Source organism: Vulpes lagopus, chromosome 21 (genome assembly GCF_018345385.1).
Source record: "Vulpes lagopus strain Blue_001 chromosome 21, ASM1834538v1, whole genome shotgun sequence".
Lineage (NCBI taxonomy): Eukaryota > Metazoa > Chordata > Mammalia > Carnivora > Canidae > Vulpes > Vulpes lagopus.
In genome coordinates, this window is record NC_054844.1 from 30,113,623 (window position 1) to 30,135,591 (window position 21,969).

Consider the following 21,969-nt stretch of genomic DNA (forward strand, 5'->3'; position numbering starts at 1 on the left):
ATTGACTTATTCCTTCAGTAATCCTCTGCCTTCTCTGTGTCTGTGTAGTTCTTTTCTGGAACTCATTTATGTTGAATTTTGGAATGCCAGACTGGAATCTCTAATTTTTGTTTCTCTACTATTTTCCATCTCTATCACCCCTACTCCTTGTGCTCTAAGTTTTGGAAGATTTCCTTAGCTTTCTTTTCTGAGCCTTCTATCTAATCATTAGAATTTCAGCTATTATAGTTTTAAGATATACATACTTTTGTGTTTACTTACTGTTTTTTCTTATTTCTTGGATATATAGTCTGTGCTTATTGATTTGACCATATTAATTATATGTATTTTAACTCCCCTCCCCTGCTTCTGTCTTGTGCCTTTTTTTCTCTGAATAACTTTGTTTTGTCTTGTCATTATTCATTTTCATGTTGTAAGATTTTCTCAGCTGTTTGCTCACCTAAATAATGAAATATAAATACCACAAAGATAAGGAGTTGAAGCCCCAAGTGTATTAGGCTTTAAACCAGGGGCTTGGGATCCCTGGGTGGCTAAGCGGTTTAGGTCTGCCTTCAGCCCAGGGCATGATCCTGGAGACCCAGGATCAAGTCCCATATCAGGCTCCCTGTGTGGAGCCTGCTTCTCCCTCTGCCTCTCTGTTTCTCTCTGTGTCTCTCATGAATGAATAAATAAATAAATCTTAAAAAAATAAACCAGGGGCTTCACTGCAGGGTGAGTCAGGGTGTTTTGAATTGGAGCATCCCCAAATATCAGAGAGGGACTATCTAATCTTTTATTAGGGTTATGGGGCAATAATTAAAGTCTACCTGCTTTTATTTTCCAGTTGGGGCTCTTATGGTTCTGCCCTCTTCAAGTTTTGGTGCCTTAGGTTTGGTATCTCCAGGGAAGAACTATTTTACTTGCAAACTTGGGGAAGGGTAATCACCTGACCACAGGGGTTGTGCAGATGAGGGCTTAAAACTCTAGACACCTTCAGAATGACACTCCCTGCATTTTTAGCCTTTCCCTCTACTGCCATCCTCTGCAGAGTCAGTAAGAGCTACTTCCATTTCTGAGTTGTCCTGAGATTCTGTCAAGTGAAGCACTGGTCTCTCGTACCTTCTGCCTCTGGAGGTTTCAGTTGCCTTTACTCAATAAGAAGTCACTACTCCTTCACTGCTTCCATCTTGTAAACCATTTGACAGCTTCTGTCCTTGTGCCATCTCCTGTGTCCTTCCCTATTCTTTCTGTCCTTTTGAGTTTATAGCTTTTTATTGCTCTATTGTCATCTTAGTGTCTTTTTAGGACAGACAGGAACACACGTACGTTTTCAATCCATCATGTTTAACTGTTTAAAAAGGCAGTTCTGATTTATGTCACTTCCAGTGCCTTCCTCTTGTGCTGTAGCAACATTGAACACCTTGGATGTGACCTGTAGAGCCCTCCGTGACCTGACCTCTGCCTACTTTCTTTATTCTTTTCTGAATTCTTTGACTTGTGCTTTCTCTTCATTCTACATTTCTCCTTTGTAGCACATAACATAATTTACACTAAACAATCAATCTGATATAAACTGGTCAGTAGAAAACCTTTTGTCTCTCATCACTGCTCTTTTCATGAGCTTTCACTGTGCCAGCAATAATAAATCACTCAATATTTACTGATAAATTAATGTATGTCTTTTGTTAACCCTCTTTCCCTTTGACTATCAGAAATAAAAGCCTTTATTACTTGTTTAAGAAATAATAGGATATAGTAGAAACTAATAAACTATTCTGTTCCCAGGGAAGTTGAGAGAAGAGGGATGAGAAGGAAGAGTGAGTGATAGTAGTGGAATGTATCCTTTGAGAAGGAAGACGATGGTCCTTTGTATCTTAGGAAAATACACTAACTTTTGAATACCTGCTTTGTACTAGGCCCGTTATGTATATTCTATACATGGTTTAATAATAATAATAATAATAATAATAATATACTTTTTGTTTGATGTGTAAGCTAAATAATAAATACTTTGTAAGCTAATTGTTACAGTATTAAGCCATACTAACTCATATAAGTAACTTATACTAACTCACATTGTCACTTAGAACAGTGATAGGCATAGTACTAGGCTTTGTACATATATTAACTTACTTAAATCCTTCCTTTTTTTCTCTCTCTCTTTTTTTTAGAGTGGGGGAAAAGGGAAAGAAGAGGGGTAGAGGGAGAGGGAGAGAGAATCTTAGGCAGTCTCCATGCCCAGGGAGGAGCTTGGTGTGGGACTTGATCTCACAACCCTGAGATCATGACCTGAGCCCAAATCAAGTCAGACACTTAACTGACTGAGCCACCCATGTGCCCCGATATTAACTTACTTAGTTCTTACAGCAAGGTTGTGAGATAGATACTGCTATGTTCTCATTTTACGGGTACGAAAAGAGCCACAGAGAGGTTAAGTAGCCTTTCTTAGGCTATCCAGCCATTGTTAGTAGAGTCTGGATTTGGACTAAGGCATTAAGGTTGCAGAATTTAGGTTCTTAACTATTGTAGTATGCTGCTTCTTACCTATCCTTATGACGTGCTCATAGGGTGGGCAGGAGGAGATTAAAGGACTATTCAGCCAGATAGCTGTAATTGGTAAAAGTGTATAATGATAAAATCATGACTTTTACCTACTTCATATTAGCAAGCAGCCCCTACCCCAATAGTTATGCCATTTAAGAACTTAGAATGTGTTTTGTCATATTCTTCTCCTCTCTCATATAATTAAGTGTATGAGTGGACATGTGTATTGTATACATAGGTGTTCTGTCATTGTTTACCTTCCAAAAAGGTGCAGTTTTTTCCCAAGTATAATGACAGTCTCTCTAGTTCACTTGGGTAGCTTTAACTAATAATTTTAAATGGCTGTAAATTATTCAATGTGATGATATACCCTAACTTATTCAACTATTTTTCCATGGATAGGAATTAACTTTACTTTTAGTTATTTACCACTGTGGATTTCTCCATAGAGTAGTGGTATATGTATAATATATAGTGCATGTTGCAGTAAACCTTGTAATATTTACTTACATTCTAAGAATTGTATTTATTTGATCTAGATTCCCAAGGAAGAGAATTCTGATATATGAAATCACCTTAAAAATCACATTTCTGTGGATCTCTGGGTGGCTCAGCGGTTTGGCGCCTGCCTTTGGCCCGGGGTACAATCCTGGAGTCCCAGGATCGATTCCCGCATTGGGCTCGCGGCATGGAGCCTGCTTCTCCCTCTGACTGTGTCTCTGCCTCTCTCTCTCTCTCTGTGTGTCTATCATGAGTAAATGCATAAAAAATCTTTTAAAAAAATCACATTTCTACCAGGAATATATGTAATATTATTATTTTTTTATCTCTTGCTTACAAAAACAGATGTTACAAATTCTTGTCACTATTTTGTGTGATTTTTTTCCAAACTTCACTAAAAAACATGAATTAAATGGTCACATTTATACATTTTTGTAAATTTTTATCTATATAATAATTTTATCTGTGTATATAAATGAAGTTCAAATTAAAAGTTAAATATATTTATTTGTTTTAAAGATTTTATTTATTTATTCATGAGAGACACAAGAGAGAGGAAGAGACATAGGCAGAGAGAGAGAAGCAGGCTCCATGCAGGGAGCCCAATGTGGAACTCAATCCCAGGACTCCAGGATCATGCCCTGGGCCAAGGGCAGATGCTCAACCACTGAGCCACCCAGGCATCCCAAACATATTTATTTTCAATTAAAAAAACAAGAATATGGAGATAGTCATGACTTATCTTTTAAAATAGTTAAGTTCAAACCATAGCATGTAACCAAATCACCTAGAAGGCTTGCTAAAGTATGTATGGAACATAATTTAGGGCCCACAAATTGTTGGGCCCTACTCCCAGAATTTCTGATTCAGTAGGTCTGAAGTGAGGGTCTGAGGATTTGCATTTGCAGGTTCCCAGGTGACAATGCTGCTTGTCTAGGGACCACACATTGAGAATCATTGTTCTATGGATCCCCTTTAAAAATCAAAGAAGTATTCCTAAGAATTTATACCAAAAGTGAGTTTCCCAATAATCATACCTGGTCAGTTCAAATAACCAATCTAAAATAACAAAAGTTTGAAGGTGTTAGTTAAATTAGGTAGAAAGCCTTAGTTTTGGCCTAAATTCCATCATTTGCCCACTGTGTGATACATAGCTTAATCAAACTCTTTGAACCTAGTTTTTCTTTTTTAAAACCTTAGAATAACAGTATGTTTCACTTTCTATCAAAGGATTGTCCTGAGGCTCAATAGACGCAACAGATGTGAAAATGCTATAAAAGCTATCATACTATACAAATACAAGTTATCATCATTCTTTGGATTAGGATTCCTTGATATGTAAACAAGTTATAATCTATCACTTCTCATCAAGGCTTTTCTCAAACTGACATTCATTCATAAAACAAATGGAGGCCAAAAAGCACCTTAAAAAGTAACAATACATCTTTCTCAAGAGATAAGTGATGTATTTCACAAGCACATCCTTAACATCCCTAAAATACCTCTTTAGAAAATGCTCTCCTCCACTTTCCACTCAGTGAGGACGTTCCAGTTGTTCCACATCATATTAGAATATTCTATTATCTCTGTAGCAGTACCCCTCTTGAAATTACCTTGCTTGTTTATGTGTTCACAATCTATCTTCCGCGTCCTAGAGTACATACTCCATGAGAGCGAGGTCTCTCTAACTTTTTTTATCCACTACCTTCCAGAACTGAGAACTATGATGGGCAGAGTAGCAGTGAAACAGTGTAGCTTTTTAGGGACTAAAGGAAACTGTACAACAGCTTCTAAGTAGGCTTTTTCTGGGACTGACAAGTTTGAAATAGTCACTGAGAATGCACTATGCCAATTCTTAAGTGTCAGAAAGTTGAAGCTTCGCTGATTATTTTGGGAAGTTCCAAAGGAAGGATATAGTGATCAGATGTTTTGTAAATTACCATGATTGCAATTTATGCATTCATTGAACAAATACTCATGCAATTTGTATATGATAAAATGAACAGTTTGTAAGGTTTTAGCAACTTTTTTTTTCTACTATATAATCTTAGAAGAAAGCTTGCCTTAGAAAAAAACAATTCTAATTTGGTACTCTAGAACCAATTCTCCTAATGTTAGGTATACTTTTCCCGGCAGAAGAAATGATAAAGTTGTTGTGCTTACTCTTTGGAGTAGCAGTAGTTGAAATGGTGTAAATTCTAGGAAGATAACTTTGGCTGAATATTAGAAATAACTTTCTGGGGGTGCCTGGGTGGCTCAGTTGGCTAAGCATCTGCCTTCGGCTCTGGTCATGCTCTAAGGGTCCTGGGATGGAGCCCGTGTTGGGCTCCCTGCTCAGTGGGAAGTCTGCTTCTCCCTCTCCTCCTCACTTGTGCTCTCTCTAGCTATCTCTGTCACTATCTCTGTCTCTCTTTCAAATAAATAAAATCTTTAAAAATTTTTAATAAAAAAATAGAATAGAAATAAATTTCTGATGATTATTATCATTCTTATAAAAGTTCAGTTTTAATTTGTTTAATACATTTTCTGCAGAAGCATTTGTAGCATTCTTGGCTCCAAACATTAAACAGTTAGTGCTAGAACATAGAATGTGCCTATAAAATAAGGAGTATACTGTTTTTTTTGAGTAGTTGTTTTTATAGGATTATCACTAATTTTCAGAATGTTATATTTACTCAGAATATTTTGGGATTGCTTCTTTTTGGACTGACTTCAAAATCAATTCATATGCTACTGCGAAAAGCAGAGAACTTCAGGATAACACCATTTTTTAAAACCTAAATTGTAGTAATGTAATTTGGTTACATGTTTTATTTATCAATATTGAATACTGGCTGCTTAATACAGACTTCAAAAAAATAGATCCAAGATTCTTCCATAATAAAAACATTCAACAAACAAGGAATAAAAGAGGATTTACTCAAGCTGATAACAAATCCATGAAAAACACCAGCTAACACCATACTTAACAGTGAAAGACTGAAAGCAAGCTTTCCTCCTAAGATCAGGAAACCGTAAGGATGTCCACTCTTGCCATATCTATTCAACATTGTGCTGGAGGTTCTAGCTAGGGAAATTAGGCAAGAAAATGCAATAAAAAGCACCCAGATTGAAAAGGGGAAATAAAACTATCTCTATTTACAGAGGATATGATCTTCTATATAGAAAATCCTAAGGAATCCATATCAAAACTATCACAGCTAATAAATGAGTTCTGCAAGATTGCAGGATACAAGACCAATACTTTAAAAGACTGTGTTGCTAGACACTAGCAATGAATATTCCAAATGAAATTAAGCAGTTTCATTTGTAATAACATCAAAATAATAAAATATTTAAGAATGAATTTAACAGAAGCACAAGACCTGAACCCTGAAAACTGCAAAACTTTGCTGAAAGAATTTGAAGAAGAGTTTAATAAATGAATAGTATTCATATGGATCAAAAATTTGGATCAAAAAATTGACCTGCAGATTTTTAGAAAGATTTTTATTTATTCACGAGAGACACAGAGACAGAGACACAGGCAGAGGGAGAAGCAGGGTGCATACAGGGAGCCCGATGTGGGACTTGATCCCGGGACTCAAGGATCACACCCTGGGCCAAAGGCAGGCACTCAACCGCTAAGCTACCCAGGTATCACAACCTGCAGATTTAATGCCATCCACATAAAAAGCACAGCTGCTTTTTTTGCAGAATTTGATAGAATGATCTTAAAATTTATATGGAAATGTAATACACTCAGAATTATCAAAATCATCTTGAAAAAAGAAAGTTGGGAGATTCACACCTCCCATTTTCAAACCAAAAGCTCTGTGTAATTCAGACAGCGAGGTACTTGTATAGATCAATGGACTAGAACTGAGAACCCCAATGGGAAAAGAATAATCTTTTCAACAAATGGGCTGGGACACTGGTATCCATATGTGAAAGGATGAAGTTGGACCTTTTTTACACATCATACGTAATAATTAATTCATAGTGGATCATAGGCCTAAATATAGGAGCTAACATTATAAGCCTTTTATTTTTATTTATTTATTTTAAAGATTTTATTTATTTATTCATGAGAGACACAAGACAGAGAGGCAGAGACACAGGCAGAGGGAGAAACAGGCTCCACGCAGGGAGCCCGACATGGGACTCAATCCCAGGTCCCCGGGATCACACCTTAGGCTGAAGGTGGCGCTAAACCCCTGAGCCACCTGGGCTGCCCCATTATACGCCTTTTAGAAGAAAATGTAGGAGTATATATTTGTGAGCTTAGATTAGATAACGATTTTTAAAATAGGACACCAAAAGCTAAATCCACAAAAGAAAAACATAAATTGAACTTAATGAAAATTAAAACTTGTGCGTCAAAGAAAATTATTAAGATAGTGAAAAGGCAACGCATGTGTTTGGAGAAAATATTGCAAAATGTATATAATAAAGGATTTTTATCCAGAAAATACAAAGAACTCTTACAAGTCAACAACAAAAAGATAACCCAGTTAAAAAATAGGCAAAGGATTTGGATAGATATTCCTCCAGAGAATAAATAAAAATCATTAATAAGTTTATGAGGGAAATGCATATTAAAACCACAATAATATACCACTTCAAAGTAAGAAAATTATAACTAAAAAGAAACATGTATTGGAAAAAATGGACTAATTAGAACTCATACATTTGTGGTAGGAATGTAATTGGTGCAGCCTCTTTGGAAAACAGTTTGGAACTTTCTATTAGGTATTATTAACTCACTACTTAGTATCTACTCAAGAGAATTGGAAATGTATGTTCACATAAAAATGCATATACTGCTGTTCAAACAGCATTATTTCTAGTAACCAAAAAATGGTAATGTCTGTTACTTGATAATATATCTATACAATGGCATTTTATTTGGCAATAAAAAGGAATACATTATTGATACATTCTACAGCATGCATGAACCCTAAATAAAGATTGTTTTAAGAAGCCAGTCACAATAGAGAACATATTATATGATATGATTTGTATCAAAGTCTAGAATACAGAATACATAGAGACAGAAGGTAAATTATTGGCTTCTAGGGTCTGTGTGTGTGGAGAGAGCTAGAGAATGCAGAGTGGCTATAGTAGTAGTGTTTGCACAACTCTATGAATATACTAAGACTTCTGAGTTATATACTTTAAAATGTGACTATTCTGGTATGGGAATTAGATCTCCCCAAAGCTGTTGTATTTTATGAATATGCTGATTTGTCATCATGGAGCTTATTTAATTTTGAAACCTAAATATTTAAAATTATTTATAAAATAAAGATTCCTTTTAGAGAATTTCTAGTTCTAAAAATTGAGACCATAACATTAGTACAAAAATATATTGGAAAAGCATCGTAAAAGTTGAGAAAAATGTGTGTGGCATATATGCAATAAAAGGCTAATAACAATAATAATAATAATAATATCTTAATAATAAAACACCTCTTACAAATCAATTAAAACAGAAGCTCAATTTTAATGAAGTAGGAAACATGAAGTAGGAAACATGAATTTAAGAAGCTATACACATGACAAATTAACATGTAAAAATAACTTTATTAATAGTCAAGTAACCACAAAGTTTATCAATATGACAATCTTTTTAAAAAATGATAAAGTCCAGTGTACTCCAGATTTTGGGCAAAACTGAGTAATTGTATACACTGCTGGTAAAATAAATCGATACCATCTTTCTCTAAATTATTTAACAGCTTTACAGTTTTGCATACTTCACTTAGAAATTCCCTTCTAACAGTGTATCCTAAGGAAGATATCATAAATATGTTCATTGATTTAGCCACAAAAATATTTATTGAAACATTTATAATGTTAAAACTTGTTATATAAAAAAATAAAACATCTTATATTGTTATAATAATCTGCATTTGTAAATGGGGGACTTATTAGATCAATTGTATACATCCATAAAATTGAAATCATTCAACTATTCAATAAAAATAATCAGATTATAGAGAAGTAGGTACAAACCTACTGATTTATAAATAGTAAGAAAAAGTAACAAAAAAGTACCAAAATGCTCACAGTGGTTAAGTCAGATGCTGGGCATGGTGACTGTGATGGCTGGCTTTCAATATCTCTTGAAGAATCAGTAGTTACTTGTGGTATGGCAGTAGGATTCATTTCTGAAAGCACAACCTAGAATTTGTTTCTTCACCTTTGTAATAATTCTGTTAGTTATTTAATAGTAAAATTTCTTTTGGTTTACACTGGCAGAAAGGGTTTGGTTCTCTGAACATGGATACAATTGGATTCTTTTTATTTTCATTCTCTAGTTTATACATATTATATACATTTTCAACTACTATATTTTACTATTGTAATATAAAAATTTATATAATAAAATAATATTGTTTAGAATAAATCTGAAGTTTAAAAAAGAGCTTCTTTTAAGATTATAGTTTTTGGAAGAAAGTATTATAGTTTGGTAGTTAAGAGCTGGGCTCTAGAGACATTGTAGGCTTAAATCCCAGCTTACTCCTTTAGCATTCTTAAGCAACAACACTTCTAAAACCTCAGAATTGTTTTCCATAAATTGAGGATTAGGACACTTTATTTATGGTGTGAAGATTAAGTGAGATAATGTATGTAAAGCTGAGATCCCAGTGCTGAATATTTTATAGGAATTCAATAAATGGTGGTCTTACAGTCTCCTTTAAACTTTCCTAGAGCTCACATTTCTTCATCTTGATCATAAGACATCCATGGAAATCTCCTAAATGCTTTGCTTTGAAATGCATTTCATTATATTCTACACTATCTCAAAATAAATTTAAATAATAAATATCTTAATCTCAATATGAAATGAAAATTATTTCTCCATGTGAGCTTGTATTTTACACTTGACATTACTTAAGAAAACAAATTGTACTTTATATTTAAGTGATTTTAGTGTTCTTTCAGCACAGTGATTGTTTCAAATGAAATAAGTGCCAGCCTAGTGTTCAAACTACAGCAACGCATCAATGTCTAATAATTAAGGAGTCTCTATGTTGTGGATCCACATGCATAGCTCTTAGTAGAGTTCATAGTAAATGAGGGCACACAATGAATTTGCTAGGAATTTAAAATAGGAACATGCTTCTGATTTTTTTTAACTCAAGTATCCAGAGTACACAGGGTAAATATTATCCTTGAATATTGAATATTTACACCTGAATATTGTATGATTGCAGATGGATGTCTTGAAATGGTCAACAAACTCAAAGCACCTTGTTTAGTAAAGCTAATGGTTTCTGCTGATGTAATTACATTCAACTTACTCTTTGGCACTGTTAAGTCACCAAGGGAAAAGAATATAATATGTAGGGATCCCTGGGTGGTGCAGCAGTTTAGCACCTGCCTTTGGCCCAGGGTACGATCCTGGAGACCGGGGATCGAATCCCACGTCGGGCTCCCGGTGCATGGAGCCTGCTTCTCCCTCTGCCTATGTCTCTGCCTCTCTCTCTCTCTCTCTCTCTCTCTCTCTCTGTGACTATCATAAATAAATAAAAATTAAAAAATAATATGTAGCTAGTGCATAAACAAATAGAAAACCTCCTTTTATGGGTTTCAAACTTATCACCTTGGTTTCATTGTCATATACACTAACCAACTGAACTTATCAGTTGTTTTAATTATGAATAAATCATGACTGTATATCTGTCAGTTACTTTGAATGTGTAATTACTATATTCTTGACAATAAATGATGTTAGGAGATTATTCCTTGAGACAATGTGCTCCTGAATTGTTAGAAACTATTTGAGCTTCCTTTCTGCTTTAACTATGAGATTAACTATGAGATTGTCATTTGACAATGAGATTAGGAATGCCTTCTTACAGCTTCTTCTTTTAAATAAGTGCTTGACACTAATTTGTTACAGTGAGAACTTGCTAATAAGTAGGAAAACTCTGCTCATTCATTCAATATGAATGAGACCTACCAGGTAGTCTTCTAAGTCCTGGAGATACAGCAGTGAACAAAATAAGTAAGGCATGTAAATGGTGCAACCATTTTGGAAAACAGTTTGGAAGTTCCTCAAAATGTTTAACTTAGGGTTACCATTATGACTGGGAATTCCACTTCTAGGAATCTACCCAAAAGAACTGAAAACATGTTCATACACAAAATATTGTACGTTAATATTCATGGAAATTGTACGTTAATATTCATGGCATCATTATTCCTAATAGCCAAAAAGTGGTAACATCCATCAACTCTGAATGCATAAACAAAATATGATATAGCTTTATACTGGCATATACCTGGTAATAAAAATGTATGAAGTGGGGATCTCTGGGTGGCTCAACAGTTTAGTGTCTGCCTTGGGCTTAGGGTGTGATCCTGGAGTCCTGGGATTGAGTCCCACATCAGGCTCCCTGCATGGAGCCTGCTTCTCCTTCTGCCTGTGTCTCTGCCTCTCTCTCTCTCTCTCTCTCCCTCTCTCTCCCTCTCTCCCTCCCTCTCTCTCCCTCTCTCTCTCTGTGTCTCTCATGAATAAATAAATAAAATCCTTAAAAAAGTGAAGTATTGATATGTAACACAACATGGATGAACCTGTAATATTGTGCTAAGTGAAAGAAGCCAATCACAAAAACCATATATTATAGGATTCTATTTTTTTTTTATTATTCTATTTATAGGAAATGTTCAGAGTACACAAATCCATAGAGATAGAAAGTAGATTACTGGCTCTCAGGGTTTTGTAAGAGACAAAAATGAAGGAATGGGAAATGATTTCAAATGGATATGGGTTTTTTTGCGGGGGGTGATAAAAATATTCTAAAATTATACTAGCGGTGATATTTTTACAACTATGTGATTATACTAAAAAACCCTGAATTATATACCTTTAAAAGAGTTAACATTATGGTGTGTGAATTATATCTGGTATATTTAAAAAATTTTTAAATTAATTGAATCCTGTTTTCCATCAGATATTATCCCAGGATCTGGGGATACTGCAGATGTCAAAAAGTATAAGTCTGCATTCACAGAGTTAACTATTTTTTAATATATGCTGTTGAAATGGAAAGATCATGCTCTATGTTTGAGCAAAGAAGGAACTAAATGAATTATCACTGGATATTATAGTTGGAATACTATTATATAGAAGGGTTAGGATTCTTTTTCCTACAATATTATGTAAGAAATTGTAGCATGAAGGTGTCACTAAAGAGATGGAACATACCTCTTACATTTAGGATGAATCTTAACACAATTTAGGAGCTTGTAGAAGCATATCTTACTATAATTTTATATTAGAATTTCATGGAAGATAGCCATGACCTACAGAAAATTTTAAGAACTGCCAGAAATTAATATCACTCTGTGCCTACCCTCATAATGAAATATCAATGTGCCTGCCAATGATATTGTCCCAATGTTTTTAGTTTGGGATAAAATGAACAAATAATAGTGATTTTTATAAAGTGTAACTGCAGAAACAAAGATGTACATGTGAACTATATATTAGATATAACATAAAAGATGATTTCAGGGCAGACCCGGTGGCTCAGTGATTTAGCGCCGCCTTCAGTCCAGGGCATGGTCCTGGAGATCTGGGACTGAGTCCCACGTGGGGCTCCCTGCATGGAGCCTGCTTCTCCCTCTGCCTGTATCTATGTCTCTCTCTCTCTGTGTCTCTCATGAATAAATAAACAAACAAATAAGTAAATAAATAAATAATCTTTAAAAAAGATGACTTCGGGGTCCCTGGGTGGCGCAGTGGTTTGGCGCCTGCCTTTGGCCCAGGGCGCGATCCTGGAGACCCGGGATCGAGTCCCACGTCGGGCTCCCGGTGCATGGAGCCTGCTTCTCCCTCTGCCTCTGTCTCTGCCTCTCTCTCTCTCTCTGTGACTATCATAAATAAATAAAAATTTAAAAAAATTTTAAAAAAATAAAATAAAAAAGATGACTTCAACAGAATGATAATTATATGCAACAAATTACATTATAATAAGGAAGACATGGATCTCATGAAGACATCCAAGTTGATTAACCATTTACCCAGAAGTTGCTATTGTCATTTCCAAACAGAGGGGTCTGTTTTACATGTCAACATGACTAGGCTAGTACCCAGTTTTTAAATTAAATTATTGAGTTAGTTTTTAATTTAATTAATTAAATTTAGGCTTGCTAAACCTCACAACTGTGTAAGCTAATTCTTTGAAACAAACCTTTTTCTTAAAAAAGATTTCTATCTATTTATCTATCTATCTATCTTGCTAGTACTATTTCTCTGTTAGAATCCTGACTAATACTATTTGGTACCAAGGGTGCTTCTAGAAAAAGAGAATTTTAGGATGAATTCTTAAAATTGGTTCTGGGTGTTCTGGAATGGATTCTCTAATTGCATTAGATTTAAAGGCATCAGTGACTCTACCTTGAGTGGTAAAGAGAACACTGCTAATCCATGGCATGATGTAGCTATAGAGATATGCAAAATATTGCCATTGGATACTCCAAATATGTACTCAGGACATACTGGAACTAGAATATAAATGTAATTTATTCAGGCCGTAAAATCTGTGAAGTTTCTGCTGAATGAACAATAGTTAATTTTTTTTTAAATTTTATTTAATAGTTCAGTTTTCTAAGAGCAATAGACACTTGTAGCCTTTCCTCAGAAATCTGTTTTTGGGTGAGAAAGCCTAAGACTCACAGTCACAATGTATTAAACAAGAATGGTTGTTACTTCACTATAACCATAATGTCCTTTGAGATTTTCTAGAATGAAGGTCGCCCTTTTATAACCAGAGCAGCTACACTCAAGCTGTTAACAGAGTCAAAACTCACTTTTTCTGTCACATTTATAATCTTGTTATCAGAATAAACAAAAATCCTGGTGCTTATAATAACATTGTACCAAGGGGCCATAGCAGGTCATGAAAAAGGACATAGAAGACATTTTTACTTCCATGTCAGACATAATAGGAAATGAATTAAATACACTTCAAGTTTTATTTGACTTTTTGGCAAAGACTAAGGTTAAGGAAAACTTAGTAGTTTATATTGAGCAGTTACTGAATTTTAGGGCCTTTACATTTCTGTAGGACTATAAAATATCCCTCAGTTTCTACTTTTTATTTGATCATTTAATACAATTTAGCCCACAAAATACATTTATTTAAATTCATACATCTATTTACATCATGGAGTCTCAAAGAGTAGTCTCAAAGAGTAAAGATTAGGGGGCATGTGGGTGGCTCAGTCAGTTGAGCATCTATCTGACTCTTGGTTTCTGCTCCAGTCATGATCTCCAAGTGGGGAGACTGAGCCCCAAATTGGGCTCAGGCTCAGTCTCCATGCTCGGTGGTCTCCATATTCATTGCAGTCTGCTTCCCTCTGCCCCTCCCCCTGCTTGTGTGCATGTGCACGTGTGTGCGTGCTCTCTCTCTGTCTCTCTCTAAATAAATATTTAAATAAAAAGAGTAGAGATTAGATTTGCCTAATAAAATGGGCACAGATATATAAAAGTAAAGATATTAAGTGTATGTATTCACTAAACATCTATACAAATGAATTAGCAATTTTCACCTCTGGATATTCGTCAGGGTTGCCTGCAGGGCTTCCTGAAACACTTGTGCCTGGATCATACCACAGACTCATGAATAAAATTCCTAGGAGGGAAAATTCCAGAAACCTGCATTTTTACAAAGTACTATGGGTAGCTTTGATTCATGGCCAGTATTGATAAATTACAGAGATCAGAAAAGAGAAACTTTACAATTTGCAACAGTTAATTGAATCCATTGATTTTTCTACCCTGCTCCCTTTTTATGAGCCCAATTTCCCATTCTACACACACATTCTGGTTCATTTTTATTAGATTCACTTTGCCACCACTTCAATTTTGGATTTTCTATTTAACTACCCTCCTGGGCTGACAAGAATATTTTCTTTAATTCTGGCTTCTTATTTTGTTTAAGGACTAAAGCCCTGGCATATATCAGTTTGGGTTTGGTGAATATATTTCTTTTTTTTTTTTTTTTTGGTGAATATATTTCTTAAAAAATTATTTTAATTGAATTTTAATTCATATATATGTATATAAATATATATGAATGAAATTAAAAATATTATTTTAATTGAATTTTCACACACACACATATACACACACACATACACACACACACACATATATATATACAACTGCCAGTGTGTATTTTTAATGGAACCCTATTTTACATTACTTTGTTCAATGTGTTTCATATGAGTGACCATTAATACATAATTGAGGTCGAGGTTTCAACTCAAAACTCCCAAACTGTGTGGTTCATGACACATAACCAAACCAGCAGTGTTTTAGAGTTGGGATACACATTTAAACTGTTTTTTTTTTTTTTCTGGTTAAAGTTCCCAAGAGAGTGTAAAGGTTTTACCAGAAAGCAAAATACCATGCAACTTTATGGAAGTTTAAAGCATGTTTGCAAATATTGCAGCCTGATGGAAGAATTTGCATGTACAGGGAAGTTGTGGATGGAGGTGGTTTGTGGAATTTTAAGTGCTCATTGTAGTAAACCTTTGCTTTGTAGATTTGAAGGGACAGAGTTTTACAAGCAAGCTCATGAAATCATGATTAGTTAACAAACATTAAGTAAGATGAAGTTAAATTATAATTTTCTATTTGAAAAAATATATATTTTTTGTGAAATATATATTTATATATATGTGTGTGTGTGTGTGTGTGTGTGTGTGTGCGCGCGCAACAAATGGGTTAGTATCTAAATTGTTTCCTTGAGTTAATTTCTTTGTTTCTTTGGAGGAAAGAAACAAACAGCATTTTGAGAACAAATTCAAATGCCTTATTTTCCATTAGCTGAATTCTGGAAGAGTATTGAGAAAGCTGTACAGGGCCACCAGATGAAAGAAGCACACCTTTCTGAATGTTAGCATTTTAAACATGGATATAATTATTTTTGCATTGTCTTTTTATTTTGTTGTGGATAATAAAATTCAAGTGAGTAACATTTCTCTCTTTTTTTGTAATATGAATGTTAGCAAATGGATAAAATTTTGTTTGCTATATATGTGCAATATTCTGATTAATATTTAACTAGCAGCATAAACAAAAATGGAATTAATATTTTAAAAATCTTTTAAGTATAAAATAAATTCTTATAAAATAAGTTCTCATTATATTATAAATTAATATAATTTATTATATATACATGTTATAATTTATTTCATATAATTAAACATATTATAAATTAATTATATGTAACATATTATATTTTATTATAAAATAAGTTCTCTTCCTGAGCTTATTTTTCTCCTTTTTTTTAACTTTAAACATACTTTTATTACACAAAGGTTGTCACATAATTGGATATTTTTCTACTTTGTACACACTTATTCTTACTCTCCACAGAAAGGCTGCTTAACTTTTCATCTGGTGATGGCAAACACTAAAATCCTGATTTTAAAAGAATAGTAGTAAAAATGCCTCAGTGATTTAAGTTGAAAACAGTACATTGGTACACGGCTCTTGCACTCAGTTATCAGGAATGTACAAATGTCTTTTTATTCAAAAATACAAAATAAATTATCTGTAGGCATGGACAATGACAGCAGTAAACCATTATATGTTGTCAACTGAAACCAGTAACTGATGGTTATAGCGATTTTCTTAAACATCAGCCAGCTTTTTCTTCAGTCATTTCCTTTAACTGACTTCTCTGAAGTTATGGTTGAGGAACAGAGCCTTGAGCTTCCTCTCACAGTTCATTAAGAATGGTAAAGCACTATTCTAGGAATCAGAACATGCCACCTCCCATACCACCTCCCATTCCATCCGTTCCACCCATTCCTGGGTCCTTCTCTTCTTTAGGAATTTCGGTGACTACAACTTCTGCTGTAGTTAACAGAGAGGCCACTCCAGCAGCATCCAATAAAGCAGTTCTCACCATCTTAGTTGGATCAGTGATTCCTTTTTCCACCATATTCACAAAATCTGCAAGCATAGCATCATAACCGACTTCTGAGGAACTCTGCATAATTTTCTCAACTATCAACGATCCTTCCTGCCTTCTTAGCAATGGCCATTGCAGGAATTTTGACTGTTCTCTTAATGATTTCGATACCAATTCTTTGATCTTCATTAGCTGGAGTTATTGAATCCAAGGCTGGAATGAACCGAAGCAGGGCACAACCCCCTCCCAGAACAATGCCTTCTTCAACAGCAGCTCTTGTGGCATTGAGGGCATCTGTAACTCTTTCTTTTCATTCACTTCAACATCACTTGTCCCACCAACCTTCAACACAGCTACTCCAACTGAGAGTTTTGCCAGATGCTCATTCAGCTTTTCCTTTTCATATTCACTAGTTGTGATATCTAACTGCTCAATGATTTCTTGAAAACGTTTTTCAACTTGAGCCTTGTCACCTTTTCCTTTTATTTTTATTTATTTATTTATTTATTTTACCTTTTCCTTTTAAAAGCATGGCATCATCTTTGGTCACAATGACCTCTCCAACTTTTCCTAAGTCATGAGGCTGACCATCTTCAAGATTTAGAGTCAATCTTTCTTCCCCAAACACTGTACCACCAGTAGCAATAGCCATATCTTTAAGCTGGTTCTTTCTATTGTCACCAAAACCTGGAGCTTTGACTGCCACAACCTGAAGACTGACATTTAGCCTATTTAAAACAAGTGTACTCAGAGCTTCTCCATCAACATCTTCAGCAATTATGACCAAGGACTTACGGTGAGCATTGGCAATTTCAAATTTCAATTTGAAATTTGAAAATTTCAAATTTTCAAAATGAAAATTTCATTTTCAAGAGCATTGGCAATTTCAAATTTCAATTTCAATTTTTCCAATTGAAATTGGAAATTTCAATTTCAAGAGCATTGGCAATTTCAAGTAGCATCAAGGTACAATGCACTGGATGCTAGAAATCTTCTTTTCACTCAATAGAACATAGGCATCTTGGAATTCACATTTCTGACTTTTTGATGTATTAATAAAGTATGGAGAAATATAATCTCAATCAAACTTCATGCCTTCAATAATTTCTAATTCATCATTCAGTGTTTTTCCATCCTTTACTGTGATGACACCTTTTCTTCCAACCTTTTTCATTGCATCAGAAATGATGTCAATTTCTTTGTCTCCATTTGCAGAAATTGTAGCAACCTGAGCAATTTCTTCAGGGGTTGTCATGGGTTTAGACTGCTTCTTAAGTTCAGCGATTACAGCATCAACAGCTACCATCACACCTCTCCTGATTTCCACAGGATTAGCACCTTTGCTAATCTTCTCAAAGCCTTCCTTGGCAATAGAGTGTTCCAAGACAGTAGCAGTAGTGGTGCCATCCCCAGCCTCTTTGTTTGTGTTATTGGCAACATCTTGAACAAGTTTAGCGCCTATATTTTTATATTTGTCTTTTAAGTCGATTGACTTTGCTACGGTCACACCATCCTTTGTTACTTTGGGACTTCCCCAACTCTGTTCAATAATCACTGTTCTTCCCTTTGGCCCCATAGTAGCAGCTATGGCATCGGCTAGGAGATCTACACCTTGAAGCATTAAGGCTTGGGCATTGGCACCAAATTTTACGTCCTTGGCATAGCCCCAAGTGAGATGAGGAGCCAGGGCTCTGGACACTGGCCTGATCTGGCAGAGGACTGCGGGTAATCGAAACATTTCTGCGGGAGACTGCAGAGCGTGCGGGTGGCGAGGCAGGCCAGCGGCGGCGACTGAGGGGCCTGAGCTTATTTCTCATTTGAATAGAAATGGAATGTGTAGAGGGAAAAATTATCTGGTATGTTAGTCTTTACAATGTGACACCATTATTCTGTAGGTGGGTTTCTTATTTGTGTGTGTAGCATGATTTTTTAGGAGAGACTTTAGATGTTTACAATCATAGAGCCCAATTTTAAGATATTTGGTCTTGTTCATGTCTGGTAAAAGTTTATGGTCATCATTATATTAAAAGAATGGAAAATGGTAAATGCCTTTAAAATGGTCTTACTATTTTATCTAATTACAGTTTTTGTAAATATTATATAACAGTTGAGTTTTGATAAAATCTACTCAAATACATGGAATAAGATCCCTTTAAAAGACACTTGCTTAGGACATTTTACTACTTTTAAATTCTACTGAAAAGATCTTCAGAAGACATATGGGGTAACATAATTGTTAATAGGGTAAGCATGGAGAAATAACTTGATTTATAGGATTCAAAGATTCAGCAGAGTTTGTCAATCATCTAGGTCTTATAGAGAATATGTTCATAAGTAAGTTATGTATTAAAGTAAGATGATTCTTTCCTTTTGCAATTCACAAATTCTGTCAATAATTTGTCATTTCATGGTATAAACCATTTAAAAAATACACCTTAAGAGTTATGATATGGAAACTAGAGTAGGAGGCTCACTCCACTGAAGCTATCATTAAGCTGGCAAAAACAATTAACTTTTTAGAACTCCAGAGTTTTATGAAAATTTATAGCAACCAGGGAAGTACTTAATGAAGGAGAAGGCTGCTCAGTTTCATCATTTAAAGAAATGTCTGTCAGTCACTGGCTAAATCTTGAGACAGTGGAACAAAGAATGAGTGACTACATACAAAAAGGAAAACAATTTTTGCTAAAATGGCTTGGAGAAGTCATTAAATGAATGGATAAGTACAGCCTTCAACAAGCAACAACAGCAAAACTTGGGGAGGAAGAGGGGGAAAAGAATCTGATTTCTGGAGTTCACACATTGTAATATGCAAAATATCCACTTTTTAGCAATAAAAAACACAAAGCATACAAAGAAACAGAAAGTAGGGCCCATTCCTAAAAGAAAAAATGGACAAACACCATAACTGAAAAAGCCAAGACATTGAATTTAATCGACAATACTTTAAACCAACTGTCTTAATTTTCTCAAAGAGCTAAAAGAAGCCATTGAAAGAATTGAATGAAACCAGAAGTCTGATGTCTCATGAAATAGAGAATATCAGTAAGGACATGAAAATTATAAAAAACAAATCAGAAATTTTAGAGCTGAAAAAAATACAATATCTGAAATAAAAGATATACTACAGTGAAGAAAGAACCAATAAACTCAAAAATAAGGCCATTGAAATTATCCATTCTGAGGAATGGAAAGGGAAACAAATGAAAAATGAACAGGGCCTAAGAAATCTTTTGGGCACTGTCAAGTGTACTAGCATAGCATTATGGGAGCCCCAGAAGAAAAGAGAGTTAATGAGAAAAAGAATATATGAAGAAATAATGGTTGAAAAAAAAATAACTCACAAATTTGATAAAACAAGTGAATCTACAAATCCAAGCAGTTCATCAAACTTCCAGTAGCCTGAACTCAGAGATTAACACTGAGACAAATAAAACTGTCAGAAACCAAAGATAAGCAAACAAACAAAAACAAAGACAAGGAATCTTGAAAGAAGCAAGAGAGAAATGACTCATCACCTGCAGGTGATCCTGAGTAAGATTAAAACTGAATTACCATCATACAGGCCAGCAGACAGTGGATGACATTTAAGTTGCTGAAAAAAACAAAAACAAAAAAACCTGTCAATGAAGAAGTTTATATCTGGGCCAACTATCTTTAGAAACTGAAAAAGAAATTAAGATATTAATAGAGAAACAAAAGCTGTAGACTTGTCTATAAAAAAGGTTAAAGGAGCACCTGGTGGCTCAGTGGTTGTGTCTGCTTTCACCTCAAGTCATAATTCTGGGGTTTGAGCCCCCCATTGAGCTCCTTGCTGTGGGGAGCGTGCTGTGGGGAGCCTGCTTCTCCCTCTGCCTCTGCTTCTGCCTCTCTCTCTCTTTCTCACTCTCTGTCTCTCATGAATAAATAAAATCTTTTTTTTTTTAAGAAATGTTAAAGGGAGCCCTTTGTGGTGAAATGAAAAGATAGTAAAAACGAACTCAAAGGCATACACAGAAATAAAGCACTCTAGTAAAGGTAACTACATAGGTAAATATAAAACAGGTATTATTATATTCTTGATTTATAACTGTTGCAGGCTATTCAAGCCTGAAATGTTCTCCTTTGTCCTGCAAGGGAGCCAACACAGAAATGATGAGAGAGGCTAATGTTAGGGATAGACAAGAGCCCCAAGCAGGGCTATGGCATTACTTTTATTCACTCAGGTTTTGTGACAGCATTATAGCTATGTGCTTGAGGCAATGATCACGAGGTAATCATTAACACATGCCATGTTTCAGTCAACAATAGACAACTGACAGTCGTTTTCTAGTAATTACAGTCTGTGACATCAGAGCTAGAAAAGCATGCATTCTAGTTAAAAATTAGGTTGTAATGTTTCTGTTGTATTCCTTACTAAACTTGGGTGCTTTTGCACTGGGGGGTGGCTTTCCATCTTAGAGGCTTTTATGATCCTTATTAAGCTTGGGCACTTTTTGCCATGGAGGTGGCTTTCCATCTTAGAGGCAGCATTCTACCCTATGTTCTTCTAACCCACTTGTGCAGTAACATGGCTTTCTTAAAGCTATACCCCATATGTAACACCTCTTTCCTTTCTTTTTGATTTGAAGGATAAATGCATAAAACAATCATTATAAATCTTTAGTGAAGACCCATAATGTACAAAGATGTAATTTTTGACAATAACATAAAGGGGGCATGGAGCTATATAGAAACGGTTTGTGAATGCTATTGAAGCTAAGTTAGTATAAGGTCAGAGTAGACTCTTCTAAATTTATGTTGTTAATTGTAATACCCAAGGAAATTACTAAGAAAATTACTGAAAGTATACAGTAAAAAAATGAAGAGGAAGTCAAAATGATACACTGGAAATAAACAGAAAATAAAGCAGTATTAGAGAAATCAAAGAACAATGAGTTAAGACACACAGAAAACAAATTTCAAAATAGAGCAGTCCTTGATTATCACTAATCACCCTAAATGTAAATGGATTAAACTCATCAATTCAAGACAGAGATTGGCA

The 21,969-nt window shown here is 34.8% G+C and overlaps 1 protein-coding gene across 1 annotated transcript; it reads right to left on the reverse strand.

Moving 5' to 3' along the window:
• Positions 1–16,790: 16,790 nt before the first annotated feature.
• LOC121480230 (60 kDa heat shock protein, mitochondrial-like) lies at positions 16,791–18,684 on the reverse strand. The gene is given in 5 exon segments (XM_041736607.1): positions 16,791–17,055; positions 17,057–17,252; positions 17,255–17,419; positions 17,460–17,767; positions 17,912–18,684. Coding segments are annotated over 5 exon segments (1,707 nt in total).
• Positions 18,685–21,969: the final 3,285 nt, after the last annotated feature.